This window comes from Ciona robusta, chromosome 10, assembly GCF_009617815.1.
Source record: "Ciona robusta chromosome 10, ASM961781v2".
NCBI lineage: Eukaryota > Metazoa > Chordata > Ascidiacea > Phlebobranchia > Cionidae > Ciona > Ciona robusta.
Window position 1 is genome coordinate 2,029,538 of NC_143244.1, and position 15,227 is coordinate 2,044,764.

The 15,227-nt window shown below is 34.6% G+C and overlaps 2 protein-coding genes across 2 annotated transcripts; both read left to right on the plus strand.

The window, feature by feature from the left end:
• The first annotated feature begins 8,251 nt into the window (after positions 1 to 8,251).
• LOC149729452 (RNA polymerase II-associated protein 3-like) lies at positions 8,252 to 10,552 on the plus strand. The gene has a single exon (XM_089887169.1). It carries the CDS (start codon positions 8,808 to 8,810, stop codon positions 10,239 to 10,241), a length of 1,434 nt encoding a protein of 477 aa, XP_089743295.1. The 5' UTR covers positions 8,252 to 8,807; the 3' UTR covers positions 10,242 to 10,552.
• Positions 10,506 to 12,678, plus strand: LOC149729453 (succinate dehydrogenase [ubiquinone] cytochrome b small subunit A, mitochondrial-like). The gene is made up of 4 exons (XM_089887172.1): positions 10,506 to 10,643; positions 11,004 to 11,150; positions 11,863 to 12,001; positions 12,393 to 12,678. Exons 1-4 carry the CDS (start codon positions 10,604 to 10,606, stop codon positions 12,565 to 12,567), a joined length of 501 nt encoding a protein of 166 aa, XP_089743298.1. The 5' UTR covers positions 10,506 to 10,603; the 3' UTR covers positions 12,568 to 12,678.
• Positions 12,679 to 15,227: the final 2,549 nt, after the last annotated feature.

Sequence of the window (15,227 nt, forward strand, 5' to 3'; positions counted from 1 at the left end):
TCTAGTCAGTTTGATTACAAATATAACAACCCAAATGTTCTGACATCACTGAAGATCGTTTAGTTTTTAAACCAAAATTTTGAGACTAAAATTGTATCTAAATGTGATGTTATGATTGTATTAAATTTGCTACTGGTTTTACCGGATAGTATATATCCCCCAAGCTGCATGCAAATTAAGTATTAAATTTCAGCATGCATTCGTTTATAAAGAGCAATACCGTTATCGGAAGTATTTAAACGTCTCCAGACACCGCTACTATATTGGAGCTATTGGTTTCTAAACATATATGATATACCCAACGTAAAGAATATAGGTTATGTAACGTTGTAACGCCAGAACATCGTACGCAGCTAAAATATTTTTTGGGAGTAAATATCTGTCTGCCATTCCGACATGTTTTGACAGAGAAATCACGAACCAGCTTTCTACTAATGGTGACAACTTACCGTGTATAACTAGGTGTAGTTGATCAAATTAATTGAAACGAGACTAAATTAAAACGGAGTCCTACTTGTTTCTCCGCCATGTTAACCGAACTAAACGTGTCGACAATTAATCTACTGCCGGTATAGTTTCACCACCTACCACAGTGTACTTCATACACCATTACACTCTCGCTTAATGAGCTCGGTCAAGGTATGCTGGACCACTAAGGCCTAAGTTCACCTGATTCTGCCTCCGTAGATTTATTCTCGCCCAGTCAATCCTGTATGACGACTTATGCTGTGCAATACACCGCATGCTGTACGCCTCAGCCAAGTAGCGGAGGCTTGCGCGCAAGTCGCTGTTTCCTTCTTTTTTGTTCTGAAAGCTCTCTTAAGGCTCAGCGGCGCGAACACACGTTAGCTCATGCTCTCTCTTGCCATGAATTGTGCGATAAAAGAAGCCGGCGCTGCCTCTTTCATACAACAGCCCGGCGCTGAGCTAGCACGTCGGAGCCGAATGAATGTATGCCAAGATATATGTGTCAGTGAACAGACATCACCCCCAACGTCGTACATGTGGAAGGCGGGCGTAACACAATGACGTAATTTTTATTGTAAATATAAGATTTTTATATATGAAGTTGGATATTTCAGCTAACATCTGGAAATGAGCAATATTTGACAAAAAAATGAGTTGTGGCTTTAAATTATGGATGGAGTTTGGTTAAACATTTGTCAGATTTGAAACGCTAAAAAATGCATATTGCAAATGCTTTGAAAATGGAAGATAATAAAATGCCTTGTGGTAATGGCGCTGTGCGAATTGATTAAGTAGATCTGAGAATTGCGTAAGGCCTTCGAATGTACCTGCGCGGCTGCGCCCTAGCCTTATAGCAGAGAGAAAGGCTGCGAGAAGCGGCGGTCTGTCGCTGTTCAGTCGGCTCGCTTTGTTTCTTTGCCTTTGGTTGACCAGCGTTCGAATTGAAACGAAGAGAAAGCAGAAAACGTCCCAGCTCTGGCGACTGCCTCGTGGGTGATGGTAAGCGAGAGGTTTCGGAGGCAGTTTAAACAGGTAGAAATCACGTGACGTCTAGACACCACAGAGCTTGTTAAATAATGAATAACGTCGATTTCGCCGGTCGCCGGGTCACATTGGAAGAGCGCGGATGGACGTGACTCCTTTCAGGGAGCGTTCAATCAAAATTTCTAAAGGGGGTTGAACGTTGTGGCAGGTTTTCGCGCACTATACTGTTAAACTGAGTTTATACAATTTATAGTACAGCACATGTTTAAGTGTATTTGATTTGTACAACCACCTTATTCTTTAATGCACCAACAACGCCACTTAAACGAAACTATTTAATCGTCTTTTATCTAAAATTCTAACCCCTGACTGGATACTAACTGATCAGTTGATATTTTATACTCTTTATTTAAATCGTAAAACTTTTGATTTCCACGCTACAAGAAAGATATAAAACAGTTTCGTTTTAAGGAATACGTTTATAGAAGAAACACGCACATTTTAAAACTGCTTTAGCCTGCATTTAATATAGTGGGGTGGGGGAAGATAGGACACCTTTTTATTCTATTTTCTCGTCATATATGGCAGTAAAATAAGAACAGTCAAAGAATAATAAAAACGTATTCTCACGACTCCCATGGACCGTTGTTAATTGTTTAAAACACGATCAGGATATTTGGATAATTAGTGCTAAAAGTGTCCCATCTTCCCCCACCCTACTATACAATCAATACTAAGTTTTATGTGCATAAAATTTACCATTTTTGACTTCATACTGGAAAAAAATAACTTTAGATTATTATTATTTTTTACTACACGTTAAAATAAACCTAGTTTAGTGCTGCTTGTGTAGTTTAACGTCGGTATAGTTTGACCTATATAAAAAAATCGCTTCAGAACACCCAGGTAACAAACACGTACAAAACCCATCTTGAAAAATAAATTAAACGTTGTATGAGTCGCTCTATTGTATGTTCGTATTATAAATATCATAAAAGAAATTATTGAATTTCTTAACCCTCGTATGAACCATAATTGTTAGCGTTCCATTCACCGCAACACCATTAGCGGCCTTCCCATATAGTCCTGTATTGTTACTATTGTATACATATGCTTTGATTGGCTATTAATAACTGAGCGTGAAACCTAAGAAACAGAAACGGCAACAGGTATAGTAGGGTTGGGGAAGACATGACACATTAAAAACATAATACTAAAATATCCTGACCGTGTTTTAAACAACTTACAGCGGTCTATGGAAGTCGTAAGGATACGGTTTTATAATTTTTTTAATTTTCTTCGTTTACTATCAGATGGGACGAGAAAGTAGAATGAAAAGGTGTCCCATCTTTCCCCACCCCACTGCATACAGCATTTTAATTGTATTTAACTATATATATATAGGTTATTTTAATTAATGTACAATATAAACTATTAACCGCAAGGTGATTTAAACAAATCTTAATAGTTTTCTTGTTTTTTTAAGGTTTTTAACATGTTTTGTGTTGTTGTTTTTTGTTATTTACCATCTTTTTGTCATTTTTTGTTAAACTTTTTCGTTACTTAAAACATCAGATCATTGTTTTCCAAAGCTGTACTGTTTATACTTCTGAACTAATTACACTTTTCGCCTCTTAAATAATTTTACACAGACTTATATCTAGATCGACGTGATCGATTTTACAGGCATCCCAAATGTGTACACCGGGGGCATGAACATGGACATTTCACGTAAACGCACGGGAGGAAGTTTTCTCCGTAACAAACATATCAGGTGAACAACACTACGGGAAAGAATAGGTGTTAACATATTAAAACAGGAGTATACTGTTGAACAAGATGTTATACCGTTAGGTCCAAAACCTATGTTTCCTGATCGTGTTTTAACAATCAACAACGTAATTTTAGGGTCGCTTGGCTCCGGTTATATAATTTCGTAAATATATTTTTTTTTTCTAACAAAAAAGAACAAAGAATTAAAATATGATCCATCTTAATCCTACTTACTGAATTATTTATTTCTCAATGTATTTTTTTTTTTGAATAAAACAATATACATAATCTTAAGAATGTTGTGTCACTGTTAGAGGCATACCTTTGATAGAATCGTTGACGTTTAATCTCCGTTCTTTAAAAGAAATTAAACCTAATTTAATAAACATGCTTATATCATAGATAATACATATGTATTATCTATGCTTATATACGGACTTTGGTTTTACTAATACGATTTCTGTGAAGTAACTTGGTCGTTTTCCTTTCAACCCTTAGGTAGCGGTAGAGTTCATTAATTTTGTATTCAGCCAACGGTACACATACACGTACGGACTCTCGCCTTTTTCTAACGATGCAATCTGTTCACCGCGTTACGCTTCGTCAGATATCGGTCACGCTTGGTTAGCGATTGTTATTAGTACTTCTGCACTGTGGAGAAATACGACGCTATCGTGGGGTATCTGTATTACATGCAATATTGCTATGTTGATGTACTCTGGTGGATCAATAAGTTAATGTAATGTTACTGACTTACTCGTAAATGAGTCCGTTATAGTTTTGAACTACTTTATCTTTTGAGAATATAGTTTTTTACCGTTAAAGTTCAATCACCTATTTGCGCATCCTACGTGTTACAGCTTACAGGGAGGGCAAGACTGAATACTTGAACAGTGTTATAAAGTAACTATGTACTCTACAGCTAGTTGTATTATATAATATAAAAAGTTCTATATACTGTCTGCTGAATTATTATAACATGACTTCATGGATGTGCTGTATTCCTGGGTGCCCAAGTGAAAAACCTTCAATGTCACTGTACAAGGTACCCAATAAAAAGTTTTGCAGCGGGGAAAAACATATTTGGGCCGATAAACTTGAACGAATTGTTAGAGGATGTCGAGATGATAAAAAAAAGCTTAATCAATTATACCAATCAGACTTGGTCAAAATTTGTGGTATTCATTTTGACGAACAAGACTTTATACTTGCACGTAAGTTTTGCATTTTATTTCAAATTTTACCTTAAACCTTTTTATGCTGTTTTGTATATTTTAAACTGTAGTATATTTTCTGCTTGTCAGGTGGAGTAAAAACGCTTAAAGTTGGTGCGATTCCTAAAAAGCTTATGGCAAAAGAATCAGTTTTAACAAAAGAAGAACACAGGAGAAAAAGAACATATTCTGAAGTTGAGAGTTCACCAGTGCCAGTTTATAAAGATCTAGCAGCTTTTATGAAAGCATGTACAAAATATTTTCATTTGAAAGAAGATTGGTCTACAAAGTTTATGGAAGGGAATGGCATATTATGTCTCACAAAGCATTCTGAGTTTTACCAGCCAGAGCATGAGCTATTTATCAACAGCCAATTTGAAGTTGACTATTATTATTATGGTTGGCAGGGCAAGATTAATTTTGATGTTCAGTGTTTTACAGTTGCTGTTTTTATTGCAAATGTAACAAAAATGAAGATATGTGCTGGATTAGACATTGAATATTCAAAATATTTTAATGAAGTTGTTCTACATTCAGTGAAGTGTAAACCAACACCATTTGGTGAACACTCTCAAGAGAAGGTTTTAGCAAAAAGGTATAGTTTCAGTTTAGTAAGGATCTTTCAGGGATGTTTTATGCCTTTATCAAATATTACAACACAACAAAAAATTGCAAGAATAGATTCATTTTAGAATATAGAAAAAAGACCCATAATTTGCATTAAATTGATGTTTTTATAGGAGTACATCTTGCGTTCTATCTGTTGTTCATGGTATTGATAATCACTGCGGGAGCTGTGTTGCCATGAATGCTAAGTTAAGAAAGAAAAAACAGGACAAGGAAAGCTATGAGAATCAAACCAAGAACATACCTTTGAAAAAGATTTCAAGTTCGAATTTGTCCAATAGAATAAAATATACAATTAAAGAAAAAAATATGATGTTAGTACTGTATATATATGTATATCGATAATATCAATTATCAATGTCAAATTATTTCAGAATACAAGATCTGGAGAAAAAAGTGGCTGATTTACTTGATGAAAAATCTTTGTATGTTTCCGTCACGGAAAACGACTATAACGATATCAATGACTGTTTTAATGAAGGTAAGTTGTTGATTGATTTATTATTACACTTTTCATACTATTGTTGGTTATTTTCAGTACAAAGTCAAGGGAAAGTTGATGATTTTCATCAATTGTTTTGGTCCGAACAGAAAAAACTAAACAAGCGCGAAAATAAAGGATATCGATTCCATCCCGAGTTAATGAGGTTTATATTTATTTTTGATAAATTACAAGCCACACTTACAAGATATTCCTAATTGCTGTTTAGATATGCGTTACTTCTTTATTCGCATAGTCGGAGAAGCTACTGCCTTTTAAAAGATTCTGGTATTCTTAAGCTACCTTCAGAAAGAACCCTGAGGAAGTACAGGTGTGTTTCTAACACACTGTAGCAAACAACCACTTACAAAAGTATTTAACAGAAATAACATGAAAAATGAAAGTGGAATCAATATTGATCTTTTAAAATCTCTGCACACTCCTGGTTCGATTGAAGACCACGATCACCAAGTTTCTGTTGTTTTTGATGAAATGTCCATTAAAGGTAACAAAGATTGAAGTTGGTTTGTGCAGTACTGACATTAGTGCTATATATACCGGTATGTAAATAAAAAAAAGAATTTGGAATATTATTACCTTCAGCTATAAACAATTACAGCCACCCACGAGTAAATATTTTTGATGTGCTAAGCTAAAAGATGTAAATAGAAAATATTCATTTGTTGTAGAAGAACTGGTCTTCCAGGCAAACTCTAAGAAGTTCATTGGTTTCGTTGATGGTATTGCTGTTGGAGAAAACATTAACCAGAGCAACAGTCTAGCCACACATGTTTTGGGTATTTATGTTAAAGGTTGGCAGTCTTTGAATTGACAAAAAATAATGTATAATAATACTAGTAATTTCTACCCAGGAATTACAAATAATGAAATTTCACATCTTGTTGGTCATTATGGTACAGATGGTCTAAATGCAAATATGCTTGCTGCTATTGTGTTAAATGTCATGGATCTTCTACACAGACTGTCAAATCTTTGGCCAATGGTGCTGATAGGTATGGATTTCTTTTACATGCTGTCTATATTAGAGTAAATCGGGATGTATAATAATAATGAATAAACGGTTGTAGTCCTAACTCAGCATTATTTTTTTGAGAGGCGTGTGAAGCTAACTATTGAATCATAAATTTCAGGTGATGGCTGTCATGTGAATCGATCTATGTTTTTGATTATTTCTGTTTCTGATGGTAGTCAAGATTTTAGAACAGTTCATCCAATAGACCCAAAAAGGTATGATAAGCTTTTATGTTGTATTTTTATTTAGGTGTTTGTATTTTTACATTTTCAGGTACTTGTACATGGTGAGCGACCCCAGTCATTTGATTAAAACAACACGCAACAATATTTTGGGAAGCAAGGCAGTAACTTTAGCACCGAGGTATTTGTGGAACAAGGGGGACATGACGTGGGATATTGTTAAAAACGTTTATCATGATGAATGCGACTCATCCAGTGAAAATCTCACAAAACTGCACAAGATAACGTTTCGTCACATCTATCCAAATAGTTTTGATAAAATGAAAGTAAGCCTTGCTGCTCAAGTCCTGTCTCGCACGGTGGGTAACTGCCTCAAAGAACACCAGCATCCTGTTATGAGTGAGTTTTTTCTGCTGATGGACAAATTTTTTGATATATGCAATAGCACAATTGGTCATAGAAATCCTAACATGGCACCATTTAAATCCTCTGTTGATGCCAGGCTTACATGGTTGGAAAATTCTTTTATTGCTTATTTTGACAATTGGGAGCAGAATATTGAAGACCGGGTGAAAAGAAATGGTGACAAATTTAGCAAACCTGAAAAAAAGAAAATGATTTTGTCAAGCGAAACTCTGGCGGGTTTAAAATTCACTGCCCGCTCGATTATTGGGATAGTAAGAGAATTGCTTGAAAGAGGAGCTAAATATGTGATCGTAAAACGAATTTCTCAAGATGTTTTAGAAGGCTTTTTTGGAAAAATAAGATCGCATGGACCCAACCGTAATCCAAACAGAGTTCAGTTTGCAGAAAGAGCAAATGCAGCAAATGTAATTAAATCTATTAAGCTGTCTTCCGGTTTCAATGTTAAATCATAAGTGGTATTGTTATAAAACTGTTAAAATAGGTAATGTAATATTTTGATTTATAGTGGTATGTCTTGGCTTACAATCATTACATTGAACATCCACCTTTTTTTACTTTGAACTTTGTAATAAATCATCTCGAAATGATGTCCGTTGTCCTTTGCCACTACTTTGCTTCTTGCTTGCAGTAAACAAATTTGTAAAGTGCTTTGCGAATGCATGGCCTCTAAATCGAACATAAAAGAATACACCAATTTCATTTAAATGCCAAAGATGATCGGTGCTTGGCTCTTTAAGTGCGTGATAGAAAGTTTCTTTAGTGCGATGAAACAGAGTTCTTACCATTCTTCCACCCACGTAACTGGCTAATTCAACTTCAACTTTTGTTAATTCAGTTGTATTTAAAATTTGTTTGGATATTTTGCATAATCGATATTGCATTAAATGTGATAATAAATTTATCAACAAGCTTCTTAGGTCAATTGGAAGATCAGATTTTAGCAATTGAATGTAACATTTTGAAAATTGGTTTGCTGTTTTGTTCGAATTGTAGAGTAAAACAATATTCTTTACATAACTTTGGTTGAAAACTTCAATGTTGTAATTTGGAAAAACGGATTTTAATGTGTTAATTGAAATTTCTACAAACTGCATTAATTTTGCTTCAGTTAGTAGTTCAAATTGTTTTTTTGACTTCGGACTCCGCTTTTTCTTTTTTATGGTTGGTGATGTGTCCTCAAAGTCTACTATCAGCACTGTTTCCAATATCTCGTCAAGATTTTCCGCCAATTCATCCATGTTAATTATTATTATTACTCTTACTTATATAATATAGATTAAAGATACCTGTTGGTACAATATGGTGCTGAACATAAAGCTTACAACCTATTGAATTCCATTATTATTGTTATTATTATTACTGATGCTTGCAATGTTTGTCGTCGCGGCCGATACCTGATCAAGCGTGACGCGGTGAACAGATGACATTTTAGAGGCGTAAATTTATAACGGGGAATTACCACATTCCGAACGTGTATGTGTACCGTTGATTCAGCATTCTAGTTTAAGTTGCGTTGCAATTTTATCGCTCGTTTTCGAACATTTTTCGATAAACTTATAAAGTAATTTTTACAAAAGGTGAGAGCGGGGTTCCTTTATTCATACATTCCAGCAAGCAATATGAATTCGCCCATGGATATGCTTAAGCTGCAAATGAACGTGCGAGAAAACGCGTCTGAAGTCAACGATTTCTTGAGAGATCTGGACTCGTGGGAGACGGAAATTAAAAAGAAAGACAAGGTTTATAACCAAATGAAACCGCAAAATCAAGAGAAGGTTCTGCAACCAATAAGACGGGGAGTTGCTGCGCAAAAGAAAGAAACCAAAAAGTTGCAAGAAAAAGAGCCCACAAAGAAAGCAAAGAGACTAAGATCTGGAGACTATAGGTCCTGGGATAAGTTGGATGTTGATGCAATGTTGGAAGAAATTGATAATGAAGAAAAAGAAGAAGAAAAAGAAATAGAGGTGGAGAGTGAAAAAAAGAAGCTAGAATTCTCAATAAAGGCAAAAGAAGAAGGAAACAAATATTTTAAAGCTGGGAAATATAAAGATGCGGTAAATTCTTATACCAAGAGTATGGAATATGACCCAACCAATGCTGTTTTCCCTGCAAACAGGGCAATGGCATATCTTAAGCTTCAAAAGTTTATCGAAACTGAAGCTGATTGTACTTTGTCACTTTCCCTTGACCCTGCTTACACTAAAGCTTATCTTAGAAGAGGTAGTGCCCGAGTTGCTATGGGCAAAGTTGCCAGTGCGGTTAAAGATTTCAACGACGCTTTAAAACTGGAGCCAAACAACAATCAAGCACTGAAAGAGCTTGAATTGATTAAACGTGAAGGAAATAAGGATTTAAAACAAGAAGATACTAAACCTAAAGATATGAAGAGAATTCCAAAGAAAGGTGTTGTGTTGCCTGTTATTAAAGCTCCAAACCGTCGATCCAAAAAACCTTTACGTCGAATTCATGTCACAGAAATCCCGGCTACAAATACAGCAGTTGATTCATCAAAAACAAATTCTGAAAACACAATTTCAAAGTTTGAACACAAGTCATCAAAAACGGAATCCGACACAACTACAACTAAATTAACACCATCTGAAGAAATGAGCAGTACAAGGTCAGCAAGGATACCAGAGGAAAGTTCTATCCAAACTAACAAAGCTACAACCCCCACCCCAATCCCAGCAGCACCTACCACATGCTTCCAGTTCCATGCTGCATTACGTTCATTACAGCACAACACTAAAGCAACATATACATACTTACAACAAATACCTACTTCTACATTAAACAAATTACTCAAAGATCAACTAGAACCTTCTGTCCTGATGACCATAATACGCTGTTTCTCAGATTGTTTTACTAACAATGAAGACTTTGCAATTGAATTTCTTACAGCTATGTCCTCAGCAAAGCGATTTGACATGATCATTATGTTTCTTTCAAAGTCTGACAAAAATGAAGTCAAATCATTATTCGAGCTCATGGAAAAAAGTTACGCTAAAGAACATGAGAAAATTGCTTCTTTATCAAAGAAATATTGTTCATGATGTGTTTGTTTGTTTAACTTGTTTAACTGAAACCTATTTAAAAACTATATTATATATATAGCACAAGTGAGTGACTTTGTTTATGTCTGTCGTAGTGTTAGGCTTCTAGTTACTAGTATGTGCCATAACTTATGGTGGGAACTTCTTAACTTGTAAGTTGTGATGTCTTTGCTACATTTCTATACAACATCCAATTTTGCTTTTGTTGTTTTACAAAGTTAGAAATGTTCCATTTATAAAACATATAATATATATGCTGCAAAATGCAAATATTTCAGTTTTACTTATCACTGTTTTTTGTATTCATGTAGTTTATAAAGTGACATAGGAACAGTTATATAAAGTGCAATCTGATCCTAAAAATGAATTTTGCTGCATTAAGAGTTGTCAGATGCATGAAAGGTAAGCACAAGTTTTTATCTAATTATTTATAAATATTGTTTTTTATTAATCAATATTAACATGCATTAATAGCACTACATCATAACTTACTCAAGTTACTGCAACCCAATATAGTTATATGTCAACTTTGACCTAAATCCCAGACCCCATGGCATGCCTTGCCTTAGAACCTTACCCATAAATAATAAAATATACTTTTAGCGTAATGCTGTAATGGGCCAACTATGGAATAAATCCAAGGTTCCCTGGCGTGTCTTGCCGTAAGACCTAGCCCATAAAAAATATTGCAACCCAAATTTATGGGTTTATGTTAACACAACTAATATGATCTAAAAACACCATAAATGTTTTCCATTCCAGTGCAGTCGATAGTTGCTGGTCACAGAGTTCCACAAGTACTTACATCATGCATTAGACAACCAATTCAAACTATCAATACATCATCAGCACATAATGAGATCAGTTCACAAGAATCATTTGAGTTACGACACCAAGTATCTTCTATGAGTAAGTAGAGTACATTCAAAACTTTGTGTGCCTTTTCTAGCGTGCTCTAATGACTGTCGTTAAGCTGAAAATTTCCATCTTCTCATTGTTAATTATTTTAGAGGATAAAAATTTCTAAAGGATAAATAAAATGATGATACTTTATAAGTTTATTGTTATGCTTTATTCGTTCTTGCATCGGGACAATTCGGCATGCTACACCATAAATACGTGACATTTGCCCATTGCAGAAAGTAGTTTATTCATATACCTCATGTTCTCTGTTACTGGTTTACTGGTGTAGTGGTGTCTTATATTGTGTTACTTATTCTGTGCCTGCGTCTTTATATACCTCATGTTTCTGCCAAAAGTATATATATATATACCAGTGGTCCTAATTTACCATGGACTATGACTTTATACACCTCTTCTCTGCACTGGTGCGTTGCTGAATTTGCTGCACTGGTGAAGTAATGCAGCATTAATCAGTAATCATCATAGCAATAAAAATTTCCAAAATGTGGGCGATATTTCTCTAGTTCCTACATGACTGGTGTACATAAATTAAAAAAAAAACAAACAAGAAAAACAACCTTTACTAGGTAATAAATCTCATGTTTGCACTGGTGTATTGCCAAATATGTCGTATTCCTATTTATTATCTCTCAAAGAATAATATCAATTAATCTCAAAATGTAGGTTACTCTTTATTCTTGCATTTATTTATTACCAGAGAAAAACAACACTAACTGGGTGATGTACCGAGCTGGTTCCGTTGGTTTGTTAGCAGCTGTTGCTGGTTGTTTTATTTGTCCCGGAAACGCCATCGTTGATTTTGCAACCGTCACCTTGATTGTACATCACAACTACTTGTATGTGTTTTGTTAGTTTTCTTAGTTCTTTTTAATTTCCTTATAGCCTAAATAATTGGCCAACCCAGGTTTAAATCCTAGTTCTGTTTTTTTTGTAAGCCTTTTTTTATTTTTTATGAGTGGGATAGTGGACCAACATCACCAACTCGAACCTAATTACTAGGTTGTGGCTTAGCGTAGGACCTCACCCATTTTTACCCACTGCCAAATCCATATGGCCATTAGAACATTAATTCATTTAATCGTTTATTTATAGTATGACTGAGTTTTTTTAATCAAATATAGCATTTCAAAATGTAATTTCTTAATTAGAATATTTTTACTGTGTTGAAACACATACACAGTTATGTGTATTAACTTGACATTGATCTAACAAATCTTTTATTACTAGTGGTATCAAGTCAGTGTTGGCGGACTACATGCCCTTGTTCTTCAAGGACGGCTTCACCAACATGGTGATGATTGCATGGCTTATCATAAGCATTGTAACACTGGGGTTACTTTATGCTTTTAACTACAACAACATTGGCTTTTCAAAGGCTGTCAACAATTTCTTTAAGTTATAGTTTATTGTTTCGTTTGATACAAAGTCAAATCACGCTGTACATTACGAGCAGTTCCGTTTCGCAAAGTTCGCCATGTTTCATTTGTTGATAAATATAAGTTGATAATCAAGAGTGTATAAAGTATGCACGGGTTGTTTGAAAGCAGTTGTAGAGAATGCAAAACGAATATCTGCTGAATTAAACGAAGTAAGATAACTTCGTTCTAATAAGTGACCACGTAATACAATTAGCATAATTTCAATTACCTCTTTTACAACCACGGTCGAATAAGCTCGACCAAAACCGAACCAAAAGTAACTAACAAAGGGAATTTCGGTGACTATTTGTGACCGTGTAGCAGTATTTGGAAGGCATTTATAGATATGTTATACCCCATGAGCCATGACGGTACAAAAAATGAATGTTACTTGCTTTATCCTTGCGTGGCCAGAAAACGACAGTCGCTATAACACGGGTGTTTATACACCTCTTGTCAGCTTACGAGTAACCAAGTATATGTTACTTTGTCGGTGATTTTTTTCTAGATGGTTTATGTGTAACTGATAATTTGGACTATATCACTATACTCATCAGTGACCACTGGGTTGGAGCAATTGTCGTGTCTTGCCCAAGAACACATACGCTCGCAATGGTAGCGGAGACGAGCCTTGAATTCATTACCTCTGGGTTAGAGGTGTGCGCGCTTACCAACTGATGTGCTACGGCGCCAATATATTCACTACATTATATGGTAGAGTAGATTAGTAGAGGAAGATGATGTGACACCAAATTAAAATATTTGTATATCAAAAGTATTCTGCAAGTTGTAGTTAACCTATAGCCTATACCGAAACTAACCGACCAGGTAAAAAACTGCGAAATAGTAAGGTACTAATTTTGAATGTCGCAAAAATAATACAAAAGCCGATGAAACTTTGTAGCTTGCGAGTGTGTACTATAGTTTCATAGCTTCATAGAACAATCGTAGATACTTCGTACAGTTTGATTTTGTCTCATAAAACTAGTTTTAGTTTTGTAAAAAAACACTGAGATATAAACATGATGAAAATAGGAAGGGGTCAATATGATTTTAATTTGTGACAAAAACAACAAAAAATATCGGTTTAAAGTTATATATATAAAGTTTACATAGCAAAGAAACTAGCACAGCCGGTTAAATTCGGTAGATTAAATACAAGTTGCAGAATACAGTTTATTGTCATTTTAGTGTGAATTTCAATTTAGTGTCCCATCTTCCCCCACATTGCAGTTTTGTATGTTTTTATTGCCAACTTCTAAAGGTTTGCTTTTAATTTAGTAATTTATACCTCATGGGTTATTCAACTATAAGTTACTGATATAATAAAAAGATAATATTTTGAAAATTTATTTTTAAAATTCAGTTATTTGCACTTGGAGATAAGTTACGAGAAGTATAGCTTATTGTTCGAAAAACAGAGTAGTAATACCCAATTTGTGACAAAAATGTAAACTTTTTCAATACGTATTATCTGATATTACAAGTTCATATACATTTGTAGGATACAATATTTATCAACTGATGTTCGAACATTACCCATTGTCGTTCAAACTATAGTAGGGCAAGAAAAGGAATGTTTAAACTTGCTTTTCAAAGCGTTCAGTATTATTTCGTGTTATTTACGTGTATTCCTAATAATAAATACACTTATTAATCAAAATAAACAATGATTTTAACTGTCCCATCTTATCCCGTGTTTTTTCGAATTTGTAAAATTTCACCTGTTGTGCGGATAGTTAAATAACTCCTCGTGTGTTTTATTATATATTTTTTGAATTGTTGTCAATTAATAAAGGAATGATAGTACTAACTCGTGGTATTACCCAAAAAAACGCAATCTATTTTAATTTTGAAATATTTGGAAATTTGTGCTTAAGGGTCCCATCTTCTCCCACTTTCGACATAAGATACCCAATGGCATAGCCTGCGTCACTTACCCAAAATAAGATACCCAATGGCATATACCTGCGTCACTTACTGTGGCGCCCCCAATATCTACTTCATCGTGTTTTAAACAATGGTTTATGGGAGTGGCGAATATATAGTAGGATTAGTAGGATGGGGGAAGATGGGACACCTTCGGCGCATAATATACGAATATCCTGATCGTGTTTTAAACAGTTAACAACGGTCTATGGGAGTCTTGAGCATATAGTTTTATAATTCTTTGAAAGTTCCTTGTTTACTACCACATTGGACGAGAAAATAGAGTTAAAATGTGTTTCAACTTTCCCCACCCTACTATATGATTTTATAATCCTTTAGATGATTTTTTTACAACCAAATTGGTTAAGAAAATAAAAAGAAAACGTGTCCCATCTAACCCAAACTCCACTATATAGAGCGTTTTTTTTTATCAAATAGGTACCCGGCGTATAAAAAGGTCCGTCTTTCTCCACTGTACTGAATGTGGACTTTAATATTTTTATATCGGTATATGGACCATGTTAAGGATGAGATATGGAAAATAATGTAATTCGTCCATTTTAAAATATTGGTAAACAAGTTATCTTCAAAACTAATCTATATTAAATGTGGGTGTGCTGGAATTTAAGAGTCCACGAATAAAAATCATTATAGGAAATAGACTAAGCCTGGTATAATGGTCATTAGTCCGTTAATAAAGGGGCATACCAACAAA

Coding starts and splice junctions, on each gene's coding strand:
- LOC149729452 (XM_089887169.1), top strand. CDS start 8,808: ATGAATTCGCCCATGGATATGCTTAAGCTGCAAATGAACGTGCGAGAA.
- LOC149729453 (XM_089887172.1), top strand. CDS start 10,604: ATGAATTTTGCTGCATTAAGAGTTGTCAGATGCATGAAAG. Junction 10,644..11,003: donor AGTTGTCAGATGCATGAAAG/GTAAGCACAAGT, acceptor TTTCCATTCCAG/TGCAGTCGATAGTTGCTGGT. Junction 12,002..12,392: donor ATTGTACATCACAACTACTT/GTATGTGTTTTG, acceptor TTTTATTACTAG/TGGTATCAAGTCAGTGTTGG.